This window comes from Melozone crissalis, unplaced genomic scaffold, assembly GCF_028551555.1.
Source record: "Melozone crissalis strain CALT ecotype California unplaced genomic scaffold, PUWL_Pcris_2 ptg000090l_1, whole genome shotgun sequence".
Taxonomy (NCBI): Eukaryota; Metazoa; Chordata; class Aves; order Passeriformes; family Passerellidae; genus Melozone; species Melozone crissalis.
This window is the reverse complement of record NW_026535867.1, coordinates 3,848,383-3,875,786: the sequence shown is the minus strand read 5'-3', so window position 1 is coordinate 3,875,786 and position 27,404 is coordinate 3,848,383. Positions and strand designations below refer to the sequence as shown.

Here is a 27,404-nt window from a genome sequence, read left to right as displayed (position 1 = left end):
CCTGCTATCACCAATTTTGTCCCTGCTGCTGCTGAAAAATCGATGCTTGTGTTCCCTCTGGCTCATGCTTTTTGTCTGTGATTGACCCTTTTTTTAGTGGAACTAAAAGGCACCAGTGGGTTCCTCATACACTTTCAATGTGAAGCTAATGTCTTTTATAATGGTTTGCAGAAACATATTTTGAACCAAATTCTGTATCAATCGACAAACTTTAACCCCCAAGCGGAATTTTAGACATCTATCTGTTTGCAAAACAATATTTTATTAATAAAAAGAATTATAAACAGTAAGAAAGAAACCCCAATTTTACACTGAATGAAAAATCCAAAATAAACTCTCAGAAACGTGCCTCAGTTCTTTACTCTCTGTACAAGAAATTCCATTAGGCAGTAAATTCTACATCCACATTCATCCAGTTGTGGGGTCCCCAGCAGGAGTAAGGACATCAACCAGTCAGAGAAGTCCAGAGAAGGCCACCAAGGTCATCAGAGGGACAGAGCACCTCTCCTGTGAGGAAAGGCTGAGAAGATGGGATTGTTCAGCCTGGAAAAGAGAAGGCTCAGGGGCGACTTAATTGTGGCCTTCCAGTCCCTGAACAGAGCCAACAGGAAAGATGGAGAGGGATTTTTTACAAGAATCTGGAGTGACAGACAAGGGGGAATGGCTTGAACTTGTAAGAGAACAGGTTCAGGTTATATATTAGGGGAAAATTCTTCACTGTGCAGGTGGTGAGGCACTGCCACAGTCTGCCCAGAGAAGCTGTGGCTGCCCCATCCCTGGAAGTGTTCAAGGCCAGGTTGGATGGGGCTCTGAGCAACCTGATCTAGTGCAACAAGTCCCTGTCCATGGCAGCAGGGCTGGAGCTCAATGAGATTTAAAGTCACTTCCAACCCAGGCCATTCTATGATCTAAAGATGACTGAAAGTACAAAAGAGCACCCTTCTATGCAGAGCAGCTGCATGGCTGGACAGATTTACCAAGACACAGAAAATCACATCAGTGATTAAAGAAGCCATGCTTTGTTTACCACCAAGGAGAGAATTCTGTGGACCAAAAAAAATTCACCAACAACTGCAGGCCCTGAAATGCTGAATTAGGGACATGAGTGACCAATTTCTGCTTGCAGTTTCATCTCATCTTTCCTCAAGGGGAACTTGTCAATAAGGGCAAAGAGCTCAGCTGGGGTTGCTGGGAAGGGGTAGCGCTCCTTGTCCATGCCGTGCTTGTCCATCACCACGATGTTGAAACTGAAATGGGGGATCCTCAGCAGCAGCCTGCAAAGCAAGGAACTGGTTTTGTTAAAGGGCAGCACCAGCCCCTTCAGCCTGAGCAGGGGAAGGTGGGCATGGTCACAGGGGCTACACAGAGTGTAGGTTTGGTTTCAGCATTAACAAAGAGCCAGCTAAAGAGCAGGTGCCTGCACGTGTCAAAGTGACTGCACTCAGCTCTGTTCTCTGCCAGTACCCACTGCTGTTACAGGAATGAAACAAGGTTAGGCAAAAAGAAAAAAAAGTATGAACACTGCCTAAAAACCCTTGTGATGAAACCTGAGTTACAAGTAAGACTATTTCCTTTATTGGCTTCCACTTCTTGGTTTTGCTTGGTATAAAAAGTCACAGTAAGAAAAAGCAGGACAAAATTATTGGAGTCTGCTTTCACTGCTTCCTAATAATAACAATCATCTGTGACTCTAATTTTAGAGGAACAAAAGCCACTGCTAATCATGGAGGAGTTCTTCCAAAGTGGTGGAAGTGGTCATTTAAACTCCTCTAGTAGCAAAAGCTACACAAGTAACAAAAGTTTATCTGTAGTGCTCTTTTCATCTTTTGCTTGAAGGAGTACTAGAAGATGCCTGGATATGCAGTCAGTCAACACCATAAGTGTGGGGTAAATAAATTCAGACAGCCATGAGGGAATGAGAGAAAGCTGCCATGAAGAAGAATCTGGGGGGATTTTTGGAAAAGTGTGAAGCACCAAAATTTGCCTTCCTCAGCCTCCTAACAAGTTTGAGGGCTCTAGGCATAGTCTTGCTGCAATCAGGGAGCTTGGCCATTAAATTCAAACTAAAATAAATATTAAAGCTAAGCAATAGTGATATAAAACTACATTCATCTTGTGCCATATATTACCTAAGAAAAAATGATTCTAAAAATTGAAATGCTAAATTTCTGTGCTTTCGAAAGTTTTAACTGGGGCACTTGTGCTCATTAGCTTACTGAAATGTCAATTCTGGACAACACCTTTATTCTTAAGAGTGCATTTCATATTGATTTGAGCACCTTGCAGAACTAGAAAGCTGTAATTCACACACTAAGCAACAACAAAGAAAAAAACTTTCACTGAGTGCAGGACAGGTCATACTATAGCAATTTATGAAATGTAGCTTCATTAAAGGTTGCAAGAGACCAGGGAATGAGATGTTAAGAGAGTTCATTATTTTCTACAGAGCCACAAGAAAACCATTTCAACTTTAGTAAAAGTATCTTCATTTTAAAAAAGAGTGCTTTTGTGCTCTCCTTTTTCTTTTATTGAGAACAGTTTTTTTAAAATATTTTTTAAAAATCCCCTCTCTGCTGTGTCAGCAATTTTCATTGTCTCCAATTAAAACTTACTCCCTTTCCTCAGGCATATCATATATCATGTTGCTTAAAATGCTCCTTGACTTTTTTCTAAACAACTCCTTCTTTTCCTGCCAATGAGGCCTTCACTTTTGGCTTTTTTTCCTCTTCCAGTCCTTAGGAAATGCTGGCATTTGAAGTCTTCCTTTCAAGTGAAAATCAATCCTCTGCCAGTCTAAACCCAAGTCAAAACAGTTCAGGCACCTCAGTAAAACTGCTGATGCTGCAGTCAGGCTGGGGAAGCTGAGATAATTTCCTCTTTGAAATATTGCCCATCTCATTCCTACATATGGGACTTGAAAGAGTTTCCCCTTTAGCCTGGCCACAACCACCAGCAGCCCTGGTGCAGGGGATGAGCAGTCTCTGCCATTTGGGGCTGTCCTTGCAAAGGAGCAACTCCAACACAAATACAGACAGACTCTGAAGTGTTTTCAGTGGCAGCACCCAAAAATACAGATTATATGCCTATGAACATAGTCATACTAAATATATAATTAAATAAATTTGTTATTGTGTTTTAATTTGCTGTAGCTATTACACAGCCAGCAAATTAATCCCCAAGTGTGCTCACCAGTACCTACTTTGCAGTGTCTAGCTGTGTACATTAGAGTAGAACACGTGGCTTTTGGAAAATAAGTTGCAGGGATAAAAAGCAATGCAACTTGCAGGATAAGGTGCAAACACACAGCAGTGAGAGTTTCCTTTACCTGAGCTGCAGGGTAAGTGATGGGGGCAGCAGCTTCACTCCTATTCTTCCTATCAGTTTTGGGAAGACACCCACCAGCTCCACCACGGTGACGTGTCGCAGGTCTAGCCCACACTGTGCTGGCTGCAGGGGTTCAGAGGAGAGAGAGGGGGGTTGGTTATCCCTGAGACAACAGGGGGATGCTCTGAGTGTGCAGCACGGGTTCACAGAGTGCCCTCTGCTTAAGTCAGTTAAATGCTTTAAACTGATTTGAGAGCATGTTTTGCAAACACTCAAATCCTCACAGCAAAGAACTGGAGCTTCGTGACTCCAGGGGAGGTTAAGTAACAGATTCTCAGATACTCTAAGAAAACCAACACACAGGGACCACCTAGGAGAAATATCAACTTGTCTCTGTAGTTATATGAGAAGATGCCAGGATGCCAAGCATTGTACCAATAACCTAATTTGGCAATCAAAGCAAATTACGTGAAACAGAAGTTGACTGTAGAAAGTTTTCTTCCATGACAACTCATTTGCCTGCTGCCAAGAAGTGGAAAATGTACTACAGCCATTAAATTCAGTTTGATCAATATACTGAATTTTCTTGCCAAGTTTATCTAATAGGGAAAAGGAGCTAAAAGGAGCTGCTTTTAGGGTTTTTTTCCTTAAATATAAGTGTAATTTAAGCCAGCAGTAAAAATCATCATCACAGTCATATCTCAATGATTATTTATACTGCATTTTGTTACAATTTTTGAGAAGAAAAAGCAAGAATAGGAGCACTTGTAGCTGTGAAAGAATACAGGACTGGTTCTTTCCCTGAGGACACAGATACACTTTGGAGATCTAGCCCTCAGACTAGCAAAAAGCTAACAAGGGCATCACACAACAAATAAGAAGGAAAATTACCAGGTGTTTTGGTTTTTTTTTGAACAAAACACCCCAGTGTTATCTCCAGCACTCTGGATGATTTCTGTGCTGTGTCTCTGGTCCTTTGTTTGCTGGTGCACTTTTTATTTCTGAAGCTATTCACATTTCCTTGTGTTGTAGATGCAAATTCTGGGGGCCTGGTCTGCATGAGCTGCTTAAGAGCTGGGGGTTGGGTTTGTGGTTTTTTAAAAACTTCTTTAGCAGCTGAGATAGGGAATTGTTATTGAGCATGAGTTAAATTTATTTGGAGAGAATGGAAGGGCCAGAACTGCCTGGGATTCAGTGACTGGTCAGAGGCAGCACAATCCAGAATGGAGCTGAGTTAAAGACTGGGGGGATATTTCAACTCAAACCCCTGTGAAAAGGATTAATCTGGAACCATGACTGCTTGAGCCAGATCTTTCAGTGGCTACAATATAAAAGCTGAAGTTTTTGGATTTATGTAAAACAGTGGAGCTTGTTCTCTTGTCTTTCTCTGCAAGAAAAAAATAGTTACACATCCCTCTTAAATGTGTTTTACCTGCAGCATCCCCAGCTGCATCCTGTAGAAGAAGTTAGCAGCAGTAGGAGTTGAAATAATCAGCAGTCTCCGCTTCTCATAAAATTGATCCAGAAGTGCAGCTGCAGTCCTCACATTCACATTAATATTCATGGCTAGAATAAAATTAAAACAAAAGTTATGAAGCACACTGAAAACAGGTCAATTTCTAGAGGCAGAGTTCAACAGCAGAAACACAAGAACAAGAATCAATAATAAAGAAGACATGAGTGAAATGCTGGCCTCATTGAAGCCAACAATTTTACTGTAGACTATTCTAAATTGCACAATAGATTGACTCCAGAATGTGACATTTTGTAGAAAGCTTCGAGCTAAAACAAACTCTAGGGAAGGGCAGTCAAAGGTGGCAAAAGCTTCAGCTGTTAAGTGTAAACTGACAAAGAAGACAAAAATAATGCTGAGTTTCCTACCTCTGGGACACTGCAGCTGTATTTGATCCCACACCACCCTCCCAGATTCTCATTGCCCTAAGTTTTCTACCTCTAGGACACTGCAGCTGTATTCCATACCACACCCCCTCCCCAAATTCTCACTGCCCTCAGCACCCCTGTGCTGGATTCCTCCTGGCAGAGTGGTGAAATACTCACGTACGTGCACAGGTTGGCTCCACTCCTGACCACCCCAAGTTGTACTGGCAGACTCGAGCTGGGCTGCCTTGCAGCTCATAGCCACCAATGCAGGAGAACTCACAGGTAGCACCATAGTTATTGCCATCACCTGAGCACTTGATGTAGCCATTATCTGGGGCATTCAACTTCACACAGCGCCTGACTTTGAGCAAGAGAAAAAACAAAACAAAATGAAAGACACAGCATGAATCACCATTTGTTACTGAGGCAGCACAGGTCAGTGGAATACCAGTACCAAAGACATTTTTCTGTTTGCTTTCTGTGTTATTAGTCATGCACTTAAAAACCCCAAACAACCAACCTGAACTCCCCCATCCCTCAACTCTAATGTAAAATGAAACAGATGTGTAGGTGTATGCATGGGACAAAAGGTCATGGAGCACAAAGGGCTGAAGCTGAAAACCATAGGTCACCTCTGTATATTCAACTCCAGAGGTTAACATCTGGACCTGTGAAAGGGCAGCCCTGCCAGCCCTTCACCTCTTTGTTTCAGCAGCTCACAGGCTGTGCAGCAGGAGAAACTGGAAGGAGGGAAGGGATGTGGAGCTGGAGGCAGGGCTGAGCAAAGCAGCTCTCCCTGGATGTGCAGCAATGCTGCAGAGCTGGCCCCCAGGGACTTCAGCAAGACTCTGTCCCTCCTTTCAGCATCATCACAGAGTTTATATACACAGACATATGCAGATAAATACAGAAATGAGGACATTTTCAAATTGCCTGCTAAGCCAGGTGCAAATCAGTGTCTGTATTTACAGGTAAAACATCATCCTTACCTCTGACTTTAACAAGAAATTTGCAGGTTCCTTTGTTTTCCGCTCTGTCATACACAGTATATTGGATTTTGTGGTCGCCTTCTGGAAAATGTGACCCTGGTGGCAGGCCTTTCAAAATAACACTAAACCAAGAGATAAAACAGGACAGACACTCATAAATTCACCAGCATTTATTTACTCACAATGCTGTAAAAGCCTGAAAGAGGGATGTTTGTGGCATGATAGGATTTTCTGGCTGCCTGCAGGACAGAAGACTTGAGAGCAGGCAAAGGAAGAAGCTGGGCAGCAGCAACCAGAGTATTTAAATTTGCTACCTGCAGCCCACCCTGCTGAGACAAGGGTGTTGGAGTGGGCAGGGTCTGCTCCCTTCCTATAAAACAAACCAGTGCAGCCAAGCCCATCATGCCCAGAGGAGCTCAAGCTTCCTTCTCCTTACATAAGAAAAAGTCAACATTAAAAAAGAAAACTTCCAGCCTCTTACAGTGGGGATGTATTCCCATTTGGCTGCTCTGAACTGCTCCTATGATTGTCATTTGTGACTGTTCATATGCACAGAAATGGAACAGAAAGTGAGATTCAGTGTCACAGCAGAAGGGTGTGGTGATCCACAGCAGCATTTTCACCTGGAATTTGCCCCTGTCTTGCAAACAAAGTGGGAGAGTTCAGATGTGCAAAACATAATATCAGTATTGAAGCAGAGAGGTTTCCATGTAATGGAAAAGCTTTTGTACTCCTGAAACTGTATGTTTAAGAAAAGTACTGCATACTGTATAAAACAGCAGAGCTTAGCAATATTTTATAAAATAGAAATGTGATTTATGGAAAAGCTTCCACTGAACCAAGGGCCTGGCTCTTCTGAGCTGACAACAGTTACTTGTATGACAGAGTCTACATGAGATACTCCCCATTTTTTTGCCTATCAGACACTCCTCTGTCAAAAAGACTTAGGAATGTCTTCATTCTGACATTTTCGAAGTTTTTACTTTACCAGGTGTAGTTTTTGATGTTGTTAACTGTCACCAAGTTGTTACATCAGACCTCAGTGCCAATTAATTTTTAATTATGTAATGAATTTTTCTTTATGAAATTATTAAATTATAGCAATAAAAGGGTAATATCATTGTCTTTCATTAGTTTTTTTTGTATTCACATGAAACTGTAAACACCTTCAAGCTTAACAAGTTTGAGCTTTTAAGTTTAACCAGTCCACTAATGTAATGATGTAAATTGCTTACTGAAAGAAACAGATTTTCCATGCTCCCACCATTACAGTAATCCAGACAGACTGAACTAAATCCTGCATAATAAAAATGGGAAAATCAGAGACAGCAGTAGAAGGTGAGAGGGGTGAGAAGTATATGCTGTTCTTCTGGAAAATGGGACTGTGAAACCATAGAAAGTGACAAAGAGTTTTTGAACTGTAATTTCTAAATCCAATATTTAAATCCATCAAGGTTCCAAACAAGAAATGTAACTTTAAAGGTAACTGCAGAATCCTGGGACATCAGCAGCTGGCACCACCTTAGGAAGAAACCTAAAGAAGATTGCAGATTTTATTTTGTGACACACCTTGTTTTTTTTAAGACAGTCAAACTTACCTCTTCTGTTACCTGTAATGCACTACTCTGTTTTCATTGTTATGTACAAAAGGTTACTTGGTGTAAGAAAACTTGTTAATTATGAGACCCGCAAAGAAGTGTTGGAATCCATAAAGTTAGAGGGTTTTTAGGAAATGGTTAAAAAAGTATAGGCCTCAGACTGAAGTTTTGTTAGCATTGCAGATACAGCAGAAAAGTTTCCCAAACAGTAGAGCAAACGTGACAAATAACAATAGGCCTCTGTAGAATTGGCTTTAGGATGGCAACAAGGTTATTTAATGTATATCTTTAGAAGGTTAGCATGAATGGATCTCTGTTCTTTGCCTCTTATGAACCAGTCTTTGTTTTAACTACCATTACGTGTGTTTTATAAGATTGGATAGAATGCTTGTCAATATGTGTTGTTCTATGTATGACTGGCTGAAATCTAGACTGAGATGGTTTTATGTCATTCTGTATCACCCCACCTTCTTGGGACATTCTGTGTGGATCAGCGAGCTGTTAACATCATGTCTCCATTGTATGTCTTGAGACTGATGTGCTGGAAATAAAAGCAAAAAGCTCTTCACTGGTCTGATTTGTCCAGTGTTGTCCATATTTGGATGTAACTGCCGCGGCAAGTGGGTTCCTTTTTTAAAGCGTGGGTTCCTGACACAACTGGACCTCTATCTACCCTATCAACCCAATAAGAAGCTCTGCAAAACACCTCCAAACACGCGATTCTTTATAGAGCAGTGATATGTGACAGCCAGAAAAAAGCACCTTGGATGAACGAAGGGGAAAGGGTACCTGGCCTGCTGAATTGCTAACAGGAGGGTGAGGAGGAGGAAGAGCACAGTGCAGAGCCTTTCACCTACTCGGTGAGGATGCCGTCGGCGGTGTCCCGCCCCTCGGGTGTGTCCCAGAACACGCGCACTGTCAGCTTGTTGGGCTCCGCCGACTTCTCCTTCACGCTCGGGCACTGGATCCTCGGGGGCTCGGTGTCTGTGAAATGAATGTCACAAAAAAGGGCACTGCAGCATCTGCCAGAGCTCTGTACTTCCTCCACAGCTCCTTCCCTGCTGTCAGCCCAGGACCACCTCCAGCTGGCCTCCTCAGCCCTGGATTCATCACAGCCAAGGCAGGTGGAGCCTTCACTTCTCACCTTTTTGTAAGAAGAGGTGACAGTGATCAGCCCTTTGCAAATGCAGAAAACCCAACTAAAAGTAGTTACTGTAAATTTCTGTACATAGCTCAGTTAAAAAGTCATTTTGGATGGCTTTGAACTCCAAGGACGGATGTCCAAGATCACACCCAGGGAGTCTGGATGTTCTGTTTATCTGCATCCTTTTCTTTGTCCATCTGTGCAGTTGACAGGACCCAGGACATCCCTCTGGCTGTCCTGAGGAGCCAAGACCCCTGCCAGGGGCTCAGAGACCCTGGCACAGAGGCCAAGGTGCCTGTGGTTTTGATTATGACCCATGGAGCAAGTTACCAACCTTAGATGAAAATCTGCAAGCCATGACAAATTAAGTAGAATGATAGTGAATTTATAACAAGGTGAAAAAGTAGATTTTGAGGTTTTTTAGAATGGAGGTTCAGGGGGCAAGATGGAGGGATCTGGGCGTGTCCTGACTTTCTCCTTCTTCTTCTTGGCCTCCATCTTCTGCTGTAATGTTGGCACTTTTGGATTGGTTTAGAGTAGAAGCTCACTGTCTAACATAGGTGATGGGTATTGGAAAGTAATTGTAAACATTGTACATGTAGTTTTTAGTATAAAGACATAACACTGCCCTGGGGGCAGGCTGAGTGCCTGGACTGTCCTGCTGGATGGACCTCAGCTGGACAGGAGAAAGAATTTTAGAGATAAGATACAATAAACAACCTTGAGACCGAGAAATGAAGAGCTCTGACTCCTTCTTCAAGCACTGGGCTGGGAAAAGAGACTTTCTAACATTTCTTGGGGTCACTCTGACCAGCAGAGACCCCAACATGCAGTAGCTGATGTGATTAAGAGCATTTTCAAAGCACACTGAACATCAATATGTCTCTGCATGGTAACTCAGCCGGTTACTCTTAACATGCTGGTTATTTTTCCTGCAGTAATGGCAAAATGAGAAACAGAAGACTGGCACAATTACCATTTTGTGGAGCATCAATGCTGCATTTGAATTTTTCCAAGTAACTCTTATGATAATGTCTTACATCAGTAGTCAGCACTACTAGGACAAGCATCCCATCAATACAGGCTCAGGATGTGGCAAAAGGATGACTTAGCCTGGTGACAGCCATTTACCACAACCTCTGTTATACAAACTGCAGGAAAAGGCAATCTTTCCAGAAGAAAAGACAGGGACATTTTTCAATCTTCTAGAGGAAAATATCTATTTCAATACATGTTACAGTGCATTAAAGATATAATGGGAATATTATTCAAGTGAGTATTGGCATTTTTAGATAACTAATAACCAAAACCAGCCGTACATTGATTTTTCTTTTAATCAAAATTATTTCAGCAACATGAGGGATATCCTTCCTCTTACAGGGTGGGGGCAGGAGACAGTCTGCTTTGTTAGGACAGAATACTCACTAACTATAAGGACTTTCTGTAAGTCACTGCTAGTACATATCTAATTTTTAAAAATACACCTTTTTTCCTTCATTTTAATGAATAAATGTTTGACAACTAAAAGGCCTTATGCCTCTCCTACATGGATCTTCACTGCTGTATTGCAAAGCCCACATAATTTAGGGCAAAAATGCCACACAGTGCAACTGCAGTATAAAAGGGTAGAGGAAAGCCCCTTGTTTTCAAGAGCACTTCAAGTTCAGGTCTGAAGTAATTTTAGCCATACTCAATGCCAAAAGCTGTGGAATCCCCAGGACACTTCCATGACATGAAGTTTACCAGCCCATGCCTCTGATCACAAGTAGCATCCCTACTGTGCACAGTGCAACTCACTGTTTATCAAAGTTAAGAAATCAAGCAGCCTTTTGCCTTTGTATTTCATTGCTCTCCTCAGTTTCACTCCTCAGCTCTTCAGCCAGTCCTCTCCTGGCCTGTGTAGGCTGCAGCTCTGTAACTTCTGCATTACACCAAGGAACAAGTGTTCAACTGCAAATGTCATTGTACTGTTAGAATTATGCCTGGCCACAATTACGTCTGTGATGTCTGGTCACAAAAAAATCTCTGTCCTACCTGTCAAGAGGTCAAAACATAACCTTATTAAACAGTCAGCTAACTGCACTATTTGCATATAGGAACTCTGTGCACACAAGATTTGAAGGTATCTTCTCCAAACTATGGAGCATTACCACAACTTAAACCTTAGTGTTACTTTTACTGGGTTACTTAGAACTTGTAATCCTATGCAACAACTGGGACAGGAAACCCTGTGCAACAACTACTCTGCATTTTTGGAATAAAAAAGAAGAGTTAATGCTAACTTAGCCTCTTTTCTTTACTGCTTAAAGTACTTGCTTACTTTACTCTGCAAGACAGCATCCTTTGTAATAAGCTCACCATCTCTGCACACAGATGAGCTTCTGAAAGTGCCAGGAAATACAGGACAATATTTTATCATTTCCAAATGTAAAAGGTTTGTTTTTCTTCCTCTGCCCACACCAATGAGAAGGACAAAGCTTGTTTTTACAACCAAAAACAAGAGACAGCACAAACAGTCTAGACCCAAGCAGCTCATTTCTACATTTGTACAACACCAAATCACAGGAAACCTGAAAAATACTTTATGAACATCAGGCCACAGTGGAGAGGCTCCAAAGCCATTTGCCAACCTAGACTGAGCCACAGGCATTCTGAGGAAAACCAAATTATCATAGACACAAGACACTAAGCACAAACACTTTACCACCCACATGCTTTAAATTACTGGCAACCATTTCAGATGGCCAAAGAAATAGTTTCCCTTGTGAGTGGCTGCTGAAGCATTTATCAGAGGCTTCCCAGAAACAGGGGCAGCAGGCTGAGACTTCACTATGTGCTGAAATTTCATTAGTAGTCAGAAAAGTTAAATCTCAATATTTGATTATCTCTCTACTGATTTATGTATATGGAAATACTTCTTCCAGCTGAGGTTCCCAGGAGACCACTGGCTATGTAATGAAAATTGCTGGCATAACTGGAGTGACCTAGGCTGAAATTTAAATTAGCTCACTGCAACCATGCTGGTAACTACAATCCATTCACATTCTCTGCATATATTTGAAGACCATGATCCCAGGGAAGAAAAACAGTTCAGACAATAGGTTGTTGTGGGGGTCCCACTTGTGGGTTTCTCTGGGTTTGGATTGAAGGCACTTTAGACCGTAGTTCATGTCTGGACTCAGGTGTTTATTATTTCTTATCAGTAAAGCTGTCTCACTGCTGTGAGTTTGGCAGCTTGTCATCAGAAGGCACAAAATGGCAATAATCTCCTGTTCCAAGGTCTTTTAAGACTAAACTACCCAATGAAGAACTGACACCTGGATTATTTTCCCTTTTAACCCAATAATTGATCCCAAAGAGCTGCAATGGGGACTTTTCTGCCCAATTACAGAGTGACACCCAAACCCATGAAGAAGAACCCCAGGATGACACCCTGTGCCCTCCATCTTGCTTCCATCCACAACATACTAAAAATCCCAAAACCTAAATTTCTGACCAAATGATACACCTACACTACTCTCTATAATCTATTTCACACTTTTGTGGATTCTAGTCTATCTTGAAGTTTAGGAAACTTTCTCCATGAATGAGAGTCAAAGTCACTGCTCCCCTGGGGGTCAGGGCACTCCAGAGCAGACAGAGAAATATTCCTGGTGCTCTGGGTTTCCACAGGTTTACTCTCAAACCTGTTTTTAATCATTAAGCAGAAGAGACTGTGACAGATTCCAGCACAGAGAACATGCTGGAAGAGCAGCACAGTAACCACAGTCTATCAAGAAGTCACTCAGGAATCACCAAAGGCCATTACAAGCATTGTGAAGTGCTGGCCATTTACACCAGACTCATCTCTATTAAAGTGGCAATGCTGGGCTACTCGCTTTGGACTGAAATACTGAGTGACAGAACCTTGCATCCTTGGAAAACTGCTCTCTGCTTCCTTAACAGCACCAAGATCGGCGCAATTTTGCCTGATGGGTGGCAAGAATGGTGCATCTGACTCCATGATATCAGAAGGCTAATTAATTACTTTATCATACTATATCATTCTATATAATATTACATCTAAACTGAAACTGAACAATAAGTCAACTGAACAAAATGTCATGACTGTCTCCTGACCAACCATCAGGACACAGCTTGCAGATTGGTCAAGAAAACAAAACACTCACACCAGAATCCAATTACCAAATCCCTTCAGGTAAACAATCTTCCATAATGCATTCCACTTGTGCACAAACACAGGCCAGGCAAATGAGACAAGAATTGTTTTGATCATTCTCTTCTCTGCCTCTCTCAGGTTCAGAGAATGTGAATCCCACAGGACAGTAGCTTTTTCTCCCCATGAACTGGATCCAAAAGGCCTTTTGGAGTTGATGTGTGCAGGACCTGGCAGTGGCAGGTCCCTTGGGATGACACCTCACACCCCAACACGTCACTCACCCACGCAGGCTGCCGGGCGGCCGCTCCAGGCCTTGCTGTCCATGCAGGTGACGATGCGGTCCCCCTTGAGCTGGTACCCTGGGGAGCAGTAGTACTCACACCTCGAGCCAAAGTAGGCACCATCCAAACACTTGAAGCCCCCGTTGGTTGGCATGGACAAGGCAGGGCAACGCTTTTCTGGAAAAAGAAACAGAGACTTCTGGAAACTTGTTACCCTCCCTCCCTCGTTACCCTCCCATTGAAACTCGTTACAATGGGATACTACACAGAAATAAAGGCACAGCTGGCAAACAAGTGGGAGGAAGTCTTGTTCCATGTGAGGTTTTTTCACACTGTTCTCATTAGCTGCATTTCAAATTTAACTCTGATACAATATTTAATGAGAAAAGGGATGACAAGTACCTATTCCTCTCTTCTCATAAAATGTTTTACTTTAAGAGTCCATTTAGATACCTAGTACAAATTGTGTCAACTTAGAAAGTCTAAGATGGGCAATATTTTAAAAGAGCTTTATGGCTCTGTCATAAAACTTCCCACAAATCAAAATCTCACATTGATAAAATATTCCCTATCTGCCACGAGTGTTTGTACCACTGAGACGCTTATCATGTCATGCACCCCTGTGAGACCCCCAACAACAAACTAATCTACATATCTAAGCATTCTGCCAAATAAACCAATAAAAATAAACCAATCCAAAGATCAGTTTCAACGGCAAATAACAATTTATGGTCTGAGCTGGGGCACAAGTCACACACACACAGATTTTGCAACCACTTACGTTTGCAGAGCACCTTCCCAGACCAGCGTTTGCTCGACTGACAAACCAGCTGGTGAGGGCCATGCAGCTCGTAGCCCTTCTGACAGCGAATATCACATCTTGTGCCCAACACATTCTTGTAATATTCCCCTTGAGGTGTCCTGCAGTTTGCATAACCATGTTTCACTTTAATGGGCGAGCACCATGGTGTTTCTGACACAGAGAAGAAAAATGTAAAAGTTCAGAGCAATTAGAAAAATGTAGAAGTTCAGACGCAAATATAAAATCACTTTGCTTAACCAAGGTCACAGAGACGAAAAGTAAAAAACCTTCAAATTTAAAAAGCCATCAATCTTTAAATTGGAGAACACTGCAGAGGTGCACTTATGCATGAGGAGGTCAGCCCTTTAAAGAATGAAAGCTCTTTTTTTATGACAAACATTAAAGATTGTAGCCATTATATTGGAGGGGTTGTGAGGGCAGGTGGGGTTTTGCTATGCTTTTTGTCCACGGAATAAGTGTGCCACCATGTGGGCAGTTTGATGCCCACTAGGTCGTTTTTCCCTCTTGTTTTTAAGCAGACACATTCAACTCTGTTAGATCGTTTGCTCTTTGATAGAAGTTTGCACTAGGAACACCCTGATCAAGCTGCAGCTGTCAGCTTTCAACATTTATCTTAGTGCTCATTAAAAAAAATTTAAGTTCTGTTTCCAAATAATCTGCCTTGCAAAACTCAGTGTTGGTTCAAGCCTTCTCACAGTTAGCAGATAGCACTTACATAAATCATATTGCCAACATGTCACATTGAACCTGCTCCAAATGAACCTTTATTAACTGGCCAGGCCTATGCTGTAAAATATTCAGGATATGGGTACCCCCACCTTGTGAGGATTTACCACCACATGTAGTGCTGGTGAGAAGAATAGCAAGTAGAGATTTCCCTTCCCAGCCAAACTTTCAAATTCTTTGTTTAGCTTTGACAAGAGGGTGCACCAAGAAAATGGGCAGCACCTCAGTAGGAGTTTTCTACACAAGAGTGACTAAGCCTGCCCCTTTCTCAGATCCAAGATTTGAAAAGCATGTCTTGGGAGAGGAGAGAGGGAGGGAGGGATTGCAAAGCAAAAAGGAAAAATGACAAATGCTGAAATCCTGTGTGACATGAGAGAGGGGCATGAAAAAACATTGGAATTTTGCAAGGAAGGTGAAAAAAAAAACCCTGAACAAACAAAGCACAGGATTTTTAGCCTTCATACTTACAGTCACAAACAACATTAAAAAAAATATTCTAGATCACGTTTGGCAGATGTTCACTCCTAGCTCAATTCCCACAGTTATTAATTGCATTTTCTGATACTAGTTGGATCAGCTCCATACATAAACAAACAACAATCAATACAGCATTTCTCATACATAGAATATTTATATTCAGTGTGCCACCTCTCTAGGACACATTTACACTTTCCCAACAGAAACTACACTTTACATCTGTATTTTTCAGCGCTGGTCCTGAATAAACACAAACAGCATCTGCAGACTAAAATCAGAGACTAATTATCAATCTAGATATGTGCCTAGACCAAGGGCACATTTCCTCTAGACTAGTCCATTTCTGAAGCAGTTGTACTGTGATATGCTTATTTTTGTCTTTCAGCAATACAAGTAAAAAACCCTTTACAAAGATGTGTAGGTGAAATTATTCCCAGTGTCACCAAATACACAGTGGTACTGAGGCACAGGACACAAGCAGGCCAGTCCAACAGCACCCCTCAGGTTAAGGGTAAAGTACAGTTCAGCTTTTTGGCTCAGACACACAATCATCCCAGCTCTGTTTCTTCCCACCTGTAAGCCTGTTTTCTGAATGTCAAATGCATCCTCTGCTATTTACCTTACAATTATGCAAAGTGCTGTGGTGGAGAGTGGGCTTTGGCTTGGGGGTTTGATTTTTTTTTAGAACTATTTCCTGTCCTTCACCCTAATCTCTATCCCACAGCTCCAACAACACATTTAAAAAATCCCCACATCCACTGCCTTGGGCCATTTTGTTGAGGGGCTGTACCACAGTGGCTCCCATTTTTCATGCTTGTTGTGCACCAAATGAAAACTGAGACAACAGATGAGGAGTGTGAGCTAATGGGAACAGAAATCAACTGCTGAAAAAATGAGTGATGCCAACATCCAGCTCTGCCTCCTTAACTGCTACCCCAGGCTGCTGGTGCAGTCTCAGGCACCACCTCTGACCACTCTCTGGGGAATTTGGATTCACAGCCTCTGTCTCATTCACCTCCTGCAGAAATCCTCCTGCTCCTGAGCTTTCCCACAATCTCTGCTTCAGTGGTTTCATGCCCAAACTCTCCAGCCTTTTTGTCCCACTTGTTCTTCTCATGCCCTGAGACCTCAAACTTCCACTTATTTATATATTGAAGCTTAAATGGAAGAACTTAATGGAAGACCACCTTAAATAAGACCACAGTAAATAAGAACTAGGCCTCAGTTTTCCTGCAGAAGGGCTTAAACCTGACGTTACTAAGATAACACTGTCTGCAAGGGCAGGACTGGGTGGATGAAAACTCATTTGGCTGAGCTTTCACCCCAGCCAGTTATGCAATCCTTCAGCAAATCAGTTCAAGACATTTATGCCTTGGGTTTTCCTCATATATAAACTCCAACTGTATATTGCTGACTTCCTTTGTAAAGGGTGTTAAGACAAATATGCTTTGCATATAGGAGGCTAATAAAACAAAATAAAGAGGGCACAGAATCTGTTTCAGGTATTGCAAATTGCCTGACTTTTTCTGTAAATTTTTGTGGTTTTACAAACACACTTGACTTGAGTAAACAGCTACCCACATATTCATATTTTTAAAAGATAACTAACAGGTAAAAGATGCAGTTTAATGCACAAACACAACATTGACAAGGTAAAAGCCTTTCCTGTAGTATCATTGCAGCTACAGTGGTTTCCAGAAACAAAACAAGCTCCTACACAGAGGCAAAATGCATCTTACACTGGACCAAATGATTCTGCCAGAAAGAAAAACAAAAGCAAACATGCTTTTTGGATGCAGATAACTTAAAGAGTTTAGGAAGAACATCTGTTTGATTTAAAACATTACAATGCTCACTCTAGAACTGATTGTGATTAGAAGAAAGTGGGTGAGGCAGGGTTTACAAGCCATTTACAAATATTGGGGGTTAGACCAAGCAATACTGCTGGAAAAAACCCAGCTAACTTGAAAAGCACATCAAACAATACAACAAAGTTTTAGATCAAAGTTTGTTTATTTTTAAGTGAAGGCACATATTGGTTTTCAAAGGCTATGCAGATACATAGAGCATTTGTAGAATATTAGGTTTGTGTGAGGCCCCAAGGGGGTACATAAGCTGTTCCCTGCCTCAAGGCAAGATCAGCCGTGTTCCTGAAGGCTTTGGGGATTATAAAAGCTAGAGATTTCCTGTGGGATCTCAGCCTCTCAGGGCTGAGGGGCAGAGTGACTGAGACTACTCCTGGGGGGCTCGGGAGTCTTGGAATGTTGCCAGAAATGTCTGGTGGTTAGATTTTGATCTCACAGGGGAGATGACATCGGTATGAAGATAGGAAGATTTCACTGAGGTGAACGGTGAAGAGATAAGTTAATTAGAGTGTGAGACAAAGGGTTTAAGATTTCTGTACAGGGGGGTCTAGAGAAGTAAGATAGAGGAATTGGGGCGTACTCTTCTCTTTCTTCTTTTTCTTCTAGGCTTTTATCTTCTGTAGTGATGTTAGCACTTTGAGATTGGACTTTACTAAAGTGTACTAGTTAATAAGGGTGAAAAGTATTGGAGAAAAATGATAAATATTGTACACCTAACTCTGAGTATAAAGATAAGTGACTGCTCCAGAGGCTCTCAATGTGTGCCCATGGCTGACTGCTGAGCAGAACTCTGTCAGGCCAAGAGAAAATTTTTTAGATAAGCATTTAATAAACACTGAGACCGAGAAAAGATCTGAAATCCCTTCTCGTCCTTTGGAGCGCGGGCGGCCCAAGGCCACCTTGGGCCTTTCCAGACCATCTAAACAGCCAAAAATCCAACAAGTGGCGTCCCTGGGTGGGCTATCTCCCACCAAACCTTTCGGGGGCGGGGGGGAAAGCCCTGAAGAGCTGAAGAGCCAAGAGGACAGCACTGATAACTCCTGAGGAGAGAAGCCTGAAGAAAGAAAGAAGAAAAAGAAAAAACGGCCAGGAGAATCTGCAAAAATCAGCAGTCACTGAGAATTCCATCTCTCAGCTTCTGCCGAAGACAGTTCGTAGCAGAGCGGCCTAGACTGAGACCAGAAAGGCGCCTCTGGATCCATCTCTCGTGACCTGCTAGACAGAGAGCGAGAGCTTTCAGACCACTCTGACGACAGATTCGGTAAGAAAGCCAAAACAAAAATATGGGGGCCACACTCTCCCAAGAACAACGAAAAATCTTGTCCACCTTACAAAGTGTAGCTGAATTATATACAGAAGAGATCCCAAAGAAAGAATTAAAACAGCTATTATTATGAGCAAGACTCAACTACCCACTAGCAGAGACATGCCTGTTGTTCGAAGTGGAGTTTTGGCAAGAAATTAATAAGCACCTGTATGTCTTAGCAACGAAAAAAAATGAGACAGCGTTAAAGCTACTCTCACCAGCAAGAATCATGTTACAAAGTATCTCAGTGCAGTCTAAAAGACTAGAAAAGCAGCAAAAAGCTGCGGTACCCTCAGAGGAGGGGGCGGAGCAAAGCTCCGAGAAAAAATTAGCTCTGGCTTTAAAAAGCCAGAGAGAAAGAGCTCTCGAAGAAAGAGAGCAGAAAATAATATCAAACCTCCCGGTCAAAAAATGCAAGAAACCCCAAAAGCGTCCTGAAACTCCAGAGAGTGTAGAGGAGTCAAGAGCAGAAGGGGGGGAGCAAGAAGACAAGAGATCGGGGGGGGCGCTTGCTCGCAGCAGGCAAAGCGGCGACGCGGCGGCAGCGGCAAACGCAGGCAGCGCGAGTGAAGATAAAGAGACGCGCGCAGCGAGCGAGACTCGCAAAAACCGAGGTGCAGAGTCACATACCAGCGCGGGAGCGGCGAATGCGAGCAGCAAACTAGAGAAAAACGTGCAGCCCCAGAGGGCCACCGTAGCGAGACGCAAGAAGCGCACAGTTGTGACGTCAGACCCGGTATGGAAGTCGACTCAGATTGCGGCGCGAGCCAGAGTACCGAGGAGAGGAGTGAACACAGCGTCAGAGGAGGAGGAAGTAGACTCAAAGACAAACCGAAGAGAGAAGACCTCGGAAGTAGAACTGGGGGGAGAAGATGACGTCAGCTTAGAAGACACAAGGAGCAGCTTAGAGAGCACGCATGCGCAGAAAGTAAGGCGCGGGCGGAGCCGAGCCCAGTCCCCTGTGACGTCTCAAGTGAGGAGGGGCTGTGTTAGAGATTCTACGTCCCGAGACTCCACACCCTCTCCAGACCCGGTGCCTTTAGTTGAAACCCTCAGAGTCCCAGTCCCTTCCCTTCACAAGACACACCGAGCCGGAAGAAGAATTGGAGCAGTCGAGCTCACTCCATCATCCGAGCCAGAGAAGCCAGTGACAGCGCCACCTAGTGGCAAGAGAGCAGAAGTGCACGACATGCCAAATCGGTTCGGAGGAGCCACAGCGCCATCTCGTGGCGAGACTACAACAATGCAGCAATTTTTTCCAACAATATATAAAAAAAAAAGCACTTCAAAGAAGACAATGTTAACACGACAAAGAGATTATCTATCCACTTCGAAATTTCATGAAGATGATGAAAGCTCAAATGAAGAACAGCTACAAAGAGAAGATGTCATAAAGATCACAGCATTAAGTGTGCCTCAAGAGATAAAAACAGACAATAGTCCAACATACACAGGCAAAGTGCTTGACAGATTCCTGAAAAGATGGGGTGTCAGACACACGTTTAGTATTCCACATTCACCCACAAGTCAAGCAATCATTGAGAAAACACATCACACCCTGAAATCCCTTCTAGACAGACAGAGAAGGGGTAAGCCAGAGGCAACACCTCACATGAAATTAAATAAAGCACTGTATGTGCTGAATTTCCTAAATAGCTCATCCTCAGAACCTAATCCACCGATCGTGAGACATTTTCTAAACAACACACAGGCAAAGCTAAGAGAAAATCCTTCCGTTTTGATCAGAAACCCAGAGACAAGACAAATAGAGAGTCCTTTCAAACTAATCACTTGAAGCAAGAGTTTCGCTTGTATTTCCACAGATCGAGGTCTGAAGTAAGTGTCGGCGCAGCACGTGAAGCCATTCCGAACGTGAGAACACGAGAACGCTGATCCAAGAAACAAAGAGACGAGTACTCAGACAGAAGTCGAGACTCAAACTGCGAAAAACGACCCAGAAGAAAAATAAAAAAAAACTAAAGACTTTAAAGAGTTTTCACATAAAAGCGAAGTAATGAGTTTCATGATGCTATGTGCATCGTTCTTTCATTCATTGCAGTAAGCAGTAAGAGAGATTTACCTGTTAGCCAACCAAAGCAAAATGTATGAAAAGCTTTAGCTCGAGCAGCGAATTTAGATAGTATCTACCTGACACATTCAAGACCAAGTAAACCGTTTTCAGCATGCATAGTTAGATTGCCAGTAGACGAATAGCCAGTTCCAGAGCACTCCGCAATTAACATTTCGCAAGTCATTAAAAATCCTATAAAAGAGTAGTGTGCTTAAACACATCTGCTTCCTGTAGCTTCTACAGAACCTCAAGAATTAGAGATTTTTGAGTCCATAACAATGAAACTCTGCATGCAGTTTGAAGCTCCAAAGATCACAAAAGCAAAAACTATCGATTTGACTCCCATTCATGAATTCTATAAGAATGCGTCAGCTTAGTGTAAATATACAAAGAAAACCACCAAAAGATCGATCCAAGTCCCAGTGCAATTGCCGCAGAGTCTGTTCTTAATTTGCGAAGACAGAATTTGACACAGCATTCCTGCTAATGCCACAAGAAGTCCATGCAGCATTAGAGAAATTTCAATGCTATCGCCTAATTTAAACATGTTAAGAGAAAAAAAGCACAGAGAAAAAAGATCAATACAACAATATACAGCAAATTACAATGATAAAATGTTTTCTTGGGACAAGAAAACGAGTATTGCTACAGCAATCTTCTCACCTCAAACAGCATCAAGAGTAGCCTTAACTCAGATCGACCGCATGAATTGTTAGTTGAGCAAACATGCGCAGTCTGTGTCTGTCACATTAGATGACATGTTAAAAGACATCAGTAGTGTAAGACAAGCAACTCTTCAAAACAGAGCGGCAATCGATTATCTATTGCTCGCTCATAAACATGAGTGTGAAGAGTTCGAAGAAATGTGCTGCATGAATCTCTCAAATCATTCAAAGTCAATTCATGAAAATATCAAAAATATAAAAGACAGCATAAATAAGCTTAGCGAGATCACAAGATCATAGATCGATCAACTAGCAGAATTCTTTAACATCTCTCCCATTTAGAGAAGAATCTTAAAGATAGAGTTCTATGTTTTAATAGTTCTCCTAGTCCTCATACTTGTTGTCCCATGCATATTTGCATGTTTAAAACGTGCGATGAATCAGATAGCGAAAAAAATCTTTTTAGTGCAAACAGAAGGGGGAGATGTGGGATCTCAGCCTCTCAGGGCTGAGGGGCAGAGTGACCGAGACCACCCCTGGGGGGCTCGGGAGTCCTGGAATGTTGCCAGAAATGTCTGGTGGCTAGATTTTGATCCCACAGGGGAGATGACATCGGTATGAAGATAGGAAGATTTCACTGAGGTGAACGGTGAAGAGATAAGTTAATTAGAGTGTGAGACAAAGGGTTTAAGATTTCTGTACAGGGGGGTCTAGAGAAGTAAGATAGAGGAATTGGGGCGTACCCTTCTCCTTCTTCTTCTTCCTCTAGGCCTCCATCTTCTGTAGTGATGTTAGCACTTTGAGATTGGACCTTACTAAAGTGTACTAGTTAATAAGGGTGAAAAGTATTGGAGAAAAATGATAAATATTGTATACCTAACTCCGAGTATAAAGATAAGTGACCGCCCCAGAGGCTCTCAATGTGTGCCCATGGCTGACTGCTGAGCAGAACTCTGTCAGGCCAAGAGAAAATCTTTTAGATAAGCATTTAATAAACACTGAGACCGAGAAAAGATCTGAAATCCCTTCTCGTCCTTTAGAGCGCAGGCGGCCCAAGGCCACCTTGGGCCTTTCCAGACCATCTAAACAGCCAAAAATCCAACAATTTCCCAGACACCTTTTCTGGAACTTCACCATCTATACCAGGCTCTGTTCATCCAACTGAAATTTGAATTTTTAACTACCAGGACCTATATACTGGTTTCTTGTTTAATAGAAAGTTTGCCCCTCAACATAAAAAAGAACTAAAAAGACCCTCAGAAATACAATATCCTGAATTTTCACTTAGTAGTGTATCCTGTGTTTGAACCCACTGGAAAACAGGCAGCAAACAGAAATGGTTGAAGCCCAATGTTGCCTTTAGAGCTATGGACACTGCCTAATCATTACAGTATCTGAGAAAACATATGTGAATGAGCATCACCAGAGCAGTGGCACTGGAGCTGTGATGAACACAGGAACTGCTGTACTCAGGAAACCTTTCCTCATGAAATGTGATCAGAGATGCCAAGTGGCAGGAAGGAAAGCACTTTCTAGAGCATCATCTCCCCCAGCGCCTTGGTCCTGTGTTTGAACACCTTGAGCCCTTCCTTCACAACCAGCACACCAAGTGACCAGCTGTAATGCTGCTTGCTGCTACACCAGCCACCAGAGCTGATGGTTCACCAGGGAGGAAGGGAAAAACTCCTTAAAAATGCTGTAGGCACAGAAAATCTTGGCCATGTTTCTCTGGAAAGCTGAGCAAGTAGTAAAACATCCAGATGAAGACAAAAGGGTTTAGTAGGGGGGTGATTTTCACCCTTCCAAGTAAACTCCAATGTTTTGTTTGCAGATACCAAAGAGGATGAGTCTGTGTGCTTGCTTGCACATGTGCAGAAAGAAAAATCCAATGCTGCTTGCATATGTGAGCACCAATAACAAAAATCCATTCAATTCCTGTTATTGGTAAGGTTTATTTGCTAAGAAATGGGCCACACCCAAAATGCTGGACTGCACATCTGAGGAGAAGCTCTGAAGTTTGCTACACAAACTGTTTTTCCTTGCTTTGTCTTTCTCCATCCCCTTTCCCCCCCCCAAACCAACATAAAGAAGTATGCTAATGAAGAATCAGCCTTTTCTCTTCCAATGCTTTATATTCTTAGATTCACATTGTCTGTTCCTCAACATTTGCAGAAGTGCTTCCCAACTTGGGGCAGTTTTTAATGTCTGTGTGAACAAGTCATTATGTTTCACTTACCCTGGGTGACATTTTGGCTGACACGAGAATAATCCATTTTGGATCACCATACAAAAGGAATTTACACTGAATCCACATTTTAAATACTTGCCTGCTCTGGCATGAATTGGCATTGATTTATCTTCATGATCTATGAGTTCTTTTTCTATGTGTCTGCAGAGGATCACATGTTAGAAGGCAAAGAAAAAATGGCTTAACCTAAATAAAGCTTTAGAGAATTATTTGTGCACATGTTTGAGAGCAAAATTTTATACTTGAGTATTTTACTGGGAGGAAGATGAGACATTTATGAAAACAGCAACATAGCCATAAAAGCTGTGTCTTCCCTTGGCTGTTGATAAGTGTCTGAATTATTTTATGACTTACCTCTTATATGGCCCATTGATTCTTTGCAGAGAATCAATAATGTACAACAAGACATCAATGACCAGTATTTTTAAGTAATCAAAGTGATGATAACTGTAGTACATCCACAGATTAATTTACTAAAAAGAAACAGTTATCATTTAAGTGACAAATGAAATGCTACATTTCTTTAGTGTCTAGGCTTCTGAGGAATTTTGGCAGAGGAGAGTGATATTAAGACAAAGGCAGACTTTTAAGAAAATTGCCACAGCATATGGAAGATTTACTGGTAGCGGCAAAAAACTTCTCACTCTTGCTGAATGGCAAAGTCTTCCAGAATGGGGAAGAAAACCTGAATTTGCTTTATAAATATGCCCATCCCTTCACTCATCCAGCTACATAATTTGGTTTTGGAATGCACACATGCATTTGTAAAACACATTTCACTTGGCACTTCAGGTAGCAGATTAATCTAAAATGCAAGCAATTCTATGGAAAGAAAAAAGTCATGAAAATCAAGTTCTCTTGCATGTACTTCTATACATTACCATCAGAAAGCCCGAACTTTGAGTCAGCTTATCATTGATGGTTTTGTTAGCATGTATGGATAAGAAAGAGAAGCTCTTCCTGATTTTCATCATTCACAACCTGATCTCCCAGGAGCAAAGGCAATGTAAAAGTTACTTACTCGGGTGCATGAAAGAGCTGGGATCAATATTTGGTCTAATTTTCATTGTTAAAAACAGCAGAAATTAAATCTTGATCTAAATATCCATGAGGAAAAAACATGGAGCTGGATCACCAAGATTGTATAATCCATAGAAAGTAAAAAGAATGAAGCTTTCTGTCAGCAAGCAGTTGATCCTCTTTAGCACACAAGCAAAGCATTCACCTTTGTATCTACTGAGTGCATAAACATCCTCATCATCTTCAAGGGGTGAATATCCTGATCCTACAATAAAAAAGAAGAGAAAAAAAAACTGCAGCAAGAAAGGAAATATAAATTAAAAATAAAAGAAAGCTTTGAGAGAAAGACATGCAAGATTAGGATGCAATAATCTATGCAATGTCATCAGCGTGGGCTTCTCTGAAGCTCAGAGTCATAGCAGACCTACTTTACAGTGAATTTGGAAGGGGCAAATGGATTTGATAATGAAGTGAAATAGTAAATTTCTCTTGGTGCTCCTATCGGAATGTTAAGTGGCACGTGCCAAGTCACAGCTGCTCTGTTACAGCAACCATGTAGGTGAAACGCTGAGCAGAGAGAGCAGAGCAGGCACAGGTGAGGGGGCTCATCAGAGGTTTCACTATAAAGTGGTTCCATAGTGTCAATGGCAGTGAACAGCCATCAGGCCAAACAGCAAAAGCAAAATGTAAATAACTTGAGTGCAACCATCCTTAATGACCTGTAAGATCCCGACACCAAGAACAAGACACTGAGGTACATGACCTGCAAACACAAGTTACACTCAAATCAAAAACACAGTTTGGTATCAAGCATTCTTCTGGCATTTTCAAATAAAGAGACAACAAAGCTCCATACTTTTAAAACCCTGTGCAATGGCTGAAAACTTAAAATAAAGGTAGAAGTTGCTTTCTAAAAATCAGAAACCAGCTGGAGCACTACTACTCAAATAAACCATCAATAAAACAAAGCAGTTGGCAAAAAAGCCTTCAAAATTCCTAAACAACACTTATTTAAAGTCAGCAACTTCAGAGCATGAAGCTAATCTAAATTCTAGGTAAATCTTTTCTACAAAGAAAGGCTCATACAAATTCCCACTCTGACATATCCTTTTAAAAACCTTGTAAGCAATGGGCAGGTACTCAGGGGCCACAGAAGCTTCTCACATGGAATCTCCAGCTACAGAATTTGGGGTTATTTCATCACCATTTGCTGACTTCCGAGACTATGGCCTGTACAAGCTGCTGCTTAAAATTAGACAAAATTATTTAATTCAGGCACCTCAATAAGCTAATGATTCCATGTGCAAAGCATGCAACTGTTCAACAGATATCAAACTCCTGGGTTTGATTTCTGTCAACAATTGTCAACAGATTCCATTTCTTATCTAAAAAAAAAAACCCAAAATATCTGCCCAGAAAATGGTGAAACTTGGGTTTCTTATTCTACCAGACTCAAGAAAACCCAGCCCATGTATCTGCAGGTGGTCCATGGGAGCACTTCCCCAGCACTGGGTCACTGGGAATCCCTCCACCAGTTTGAGCTGGGACCTGAAGAAGTGAATTTCCTCTGAAATTGAGGGACTTGTACACAATGAAGTCTTTCTATCACTTAAAATAATTTCTCTGGATTTTTAATATTTATTGTTGAGGTTCAATTTTAATACCTAAACACTGACATCAGAGAGACTTCTGAACATAAAACCAAACTTTGCACTTTGAATCTGACTGCATAGCAAAAAGAGCAAACTGTGATCCCTGAGGGCTTCAGGAAGACCTTGATATGTAAATGAATACTTTTTTAAGCATCAATTTTTCTGCCAGAAATTGGAATACTCTTAGCTAATTACTCACTTTGAGGGCTATAAACTGTTACCTCAGTGTTATCACAAATAACTCTCCAAATTTTAGTGTGCATTTTAGACTTTAGCATTTAAAATTAGTAAATCTTAGAATTATGTGTGCTCTTATGCATTTGCCTTTCCTTAGACAAGAAACAATTAGGCATTTCTGACAGTTTTCTAAGAAAAACTAGCCTTAAAGAGTTATTCACTGCTTTTGCCCCGAAACAAGGCTCTCCTGATGGAGCTCAACATCTCCCATTTCCAGCTCATTTTCTACCTCAAAATGAGAAGCCAGTCATATCTCTTTCCTAACAATCAGTGTTTTCTTAATAAACACAACAGGCTTGGCTTAGAGAGCCACGGAAGAGGCGTTGCCAGTTCATCTCCAGTTTCCCATGCAATTCAAAGCATTTCTGCCTCACATATACTGAAAACTGGGCTAGCAAGCCATATAAGGACATTGTCCATGCTAAAATTATCACAGCCAAAAATAGGTGCGGACTTTGTCAAGCAAAACACATTAAATAAAACTTTAATTTAAAGATTAATCTATGGATTTACACAATTCTGTTTATGTCAGGAAAAAAAAAAAGATTTCTTCATTCACAAAACAAAATTTTGTCTCTATTGCAGAGGTTCACTTGTACAGTTTGATGGCAAGATCAGGGCACAAGAACATAGTGCCAAGCCAGGCACTGCATACACATGAACAACACTTCACATGCTATATATAATTCCTTTGTAACAGAGAAAAAGAAGGAATAGAACACAGAAGAGGCAAAGTTCTGGCACGGGAAACTGCGGTGAAAGAGACGGAAAACGAGAACTCGGTGCTGTCATTTCTATATCAGAATCCAGTGCAGCGACCCCGGCCCCGCCGCCCCTTCCTCACCCTCGTACTCCAGGCTGGCCCGGGCGCCCAGGGCGAGCAGCGCGGCGAGGCACAGCCAGCAGCTCCCCATGCTCCTCACGGCGGCTCTGCCCGG

General features: G+C 41.9%; 1 protein-coding gene across 3 annotated transcripts; it reads right to left on the bottom strand.

The window, feature by feature from the left end:
* Positions 1–304: 304 nt before the first annotated feature.
* On the bottom strand, positions 305–27,404 carry SRPX (sushi repeat containing protein X-linked). Of its 3 annotated transcripts, XM_054291332.1 has the most exons (10): positions 27,311–27,404; positions 24,783–24,842; positions 14,158–14,349; positions 13,377–13,553; positions 8,650–8,776; positions 6,195–6,316; positions 5,387–5,566; positions 4,757–4,890; positions 3,326–3,447; positions 305–1,274 (listed from the first exon to the last, which is right to left on the bottom strand). In XM_054291332.1, the coding sequence occupies exons 1-10, from the start codon at positions 27,378–27,380 to the stop codon at positions 1,094–1,096; spliced, it is 1,365 nt and encodes a 454-aa protein (XP_054147307.1). In that variant the 5' UTR covers positions 27,381–27,404; the 3' UTR covers positions 305–1,093. The 3 variants fall into 3 exon arrangements, with proteins under 3 accessions (XP_054147307.1, XP_054147308.1, XP_054147309.1); XM_054291333.1 differs by lacking the exon at positions 24,783–24,842; XM_054291334.1 differs by lacking the exons at positions 24,783–24,842; positions 27,311–27,404 and adding an exon at positions 24,579–24,759.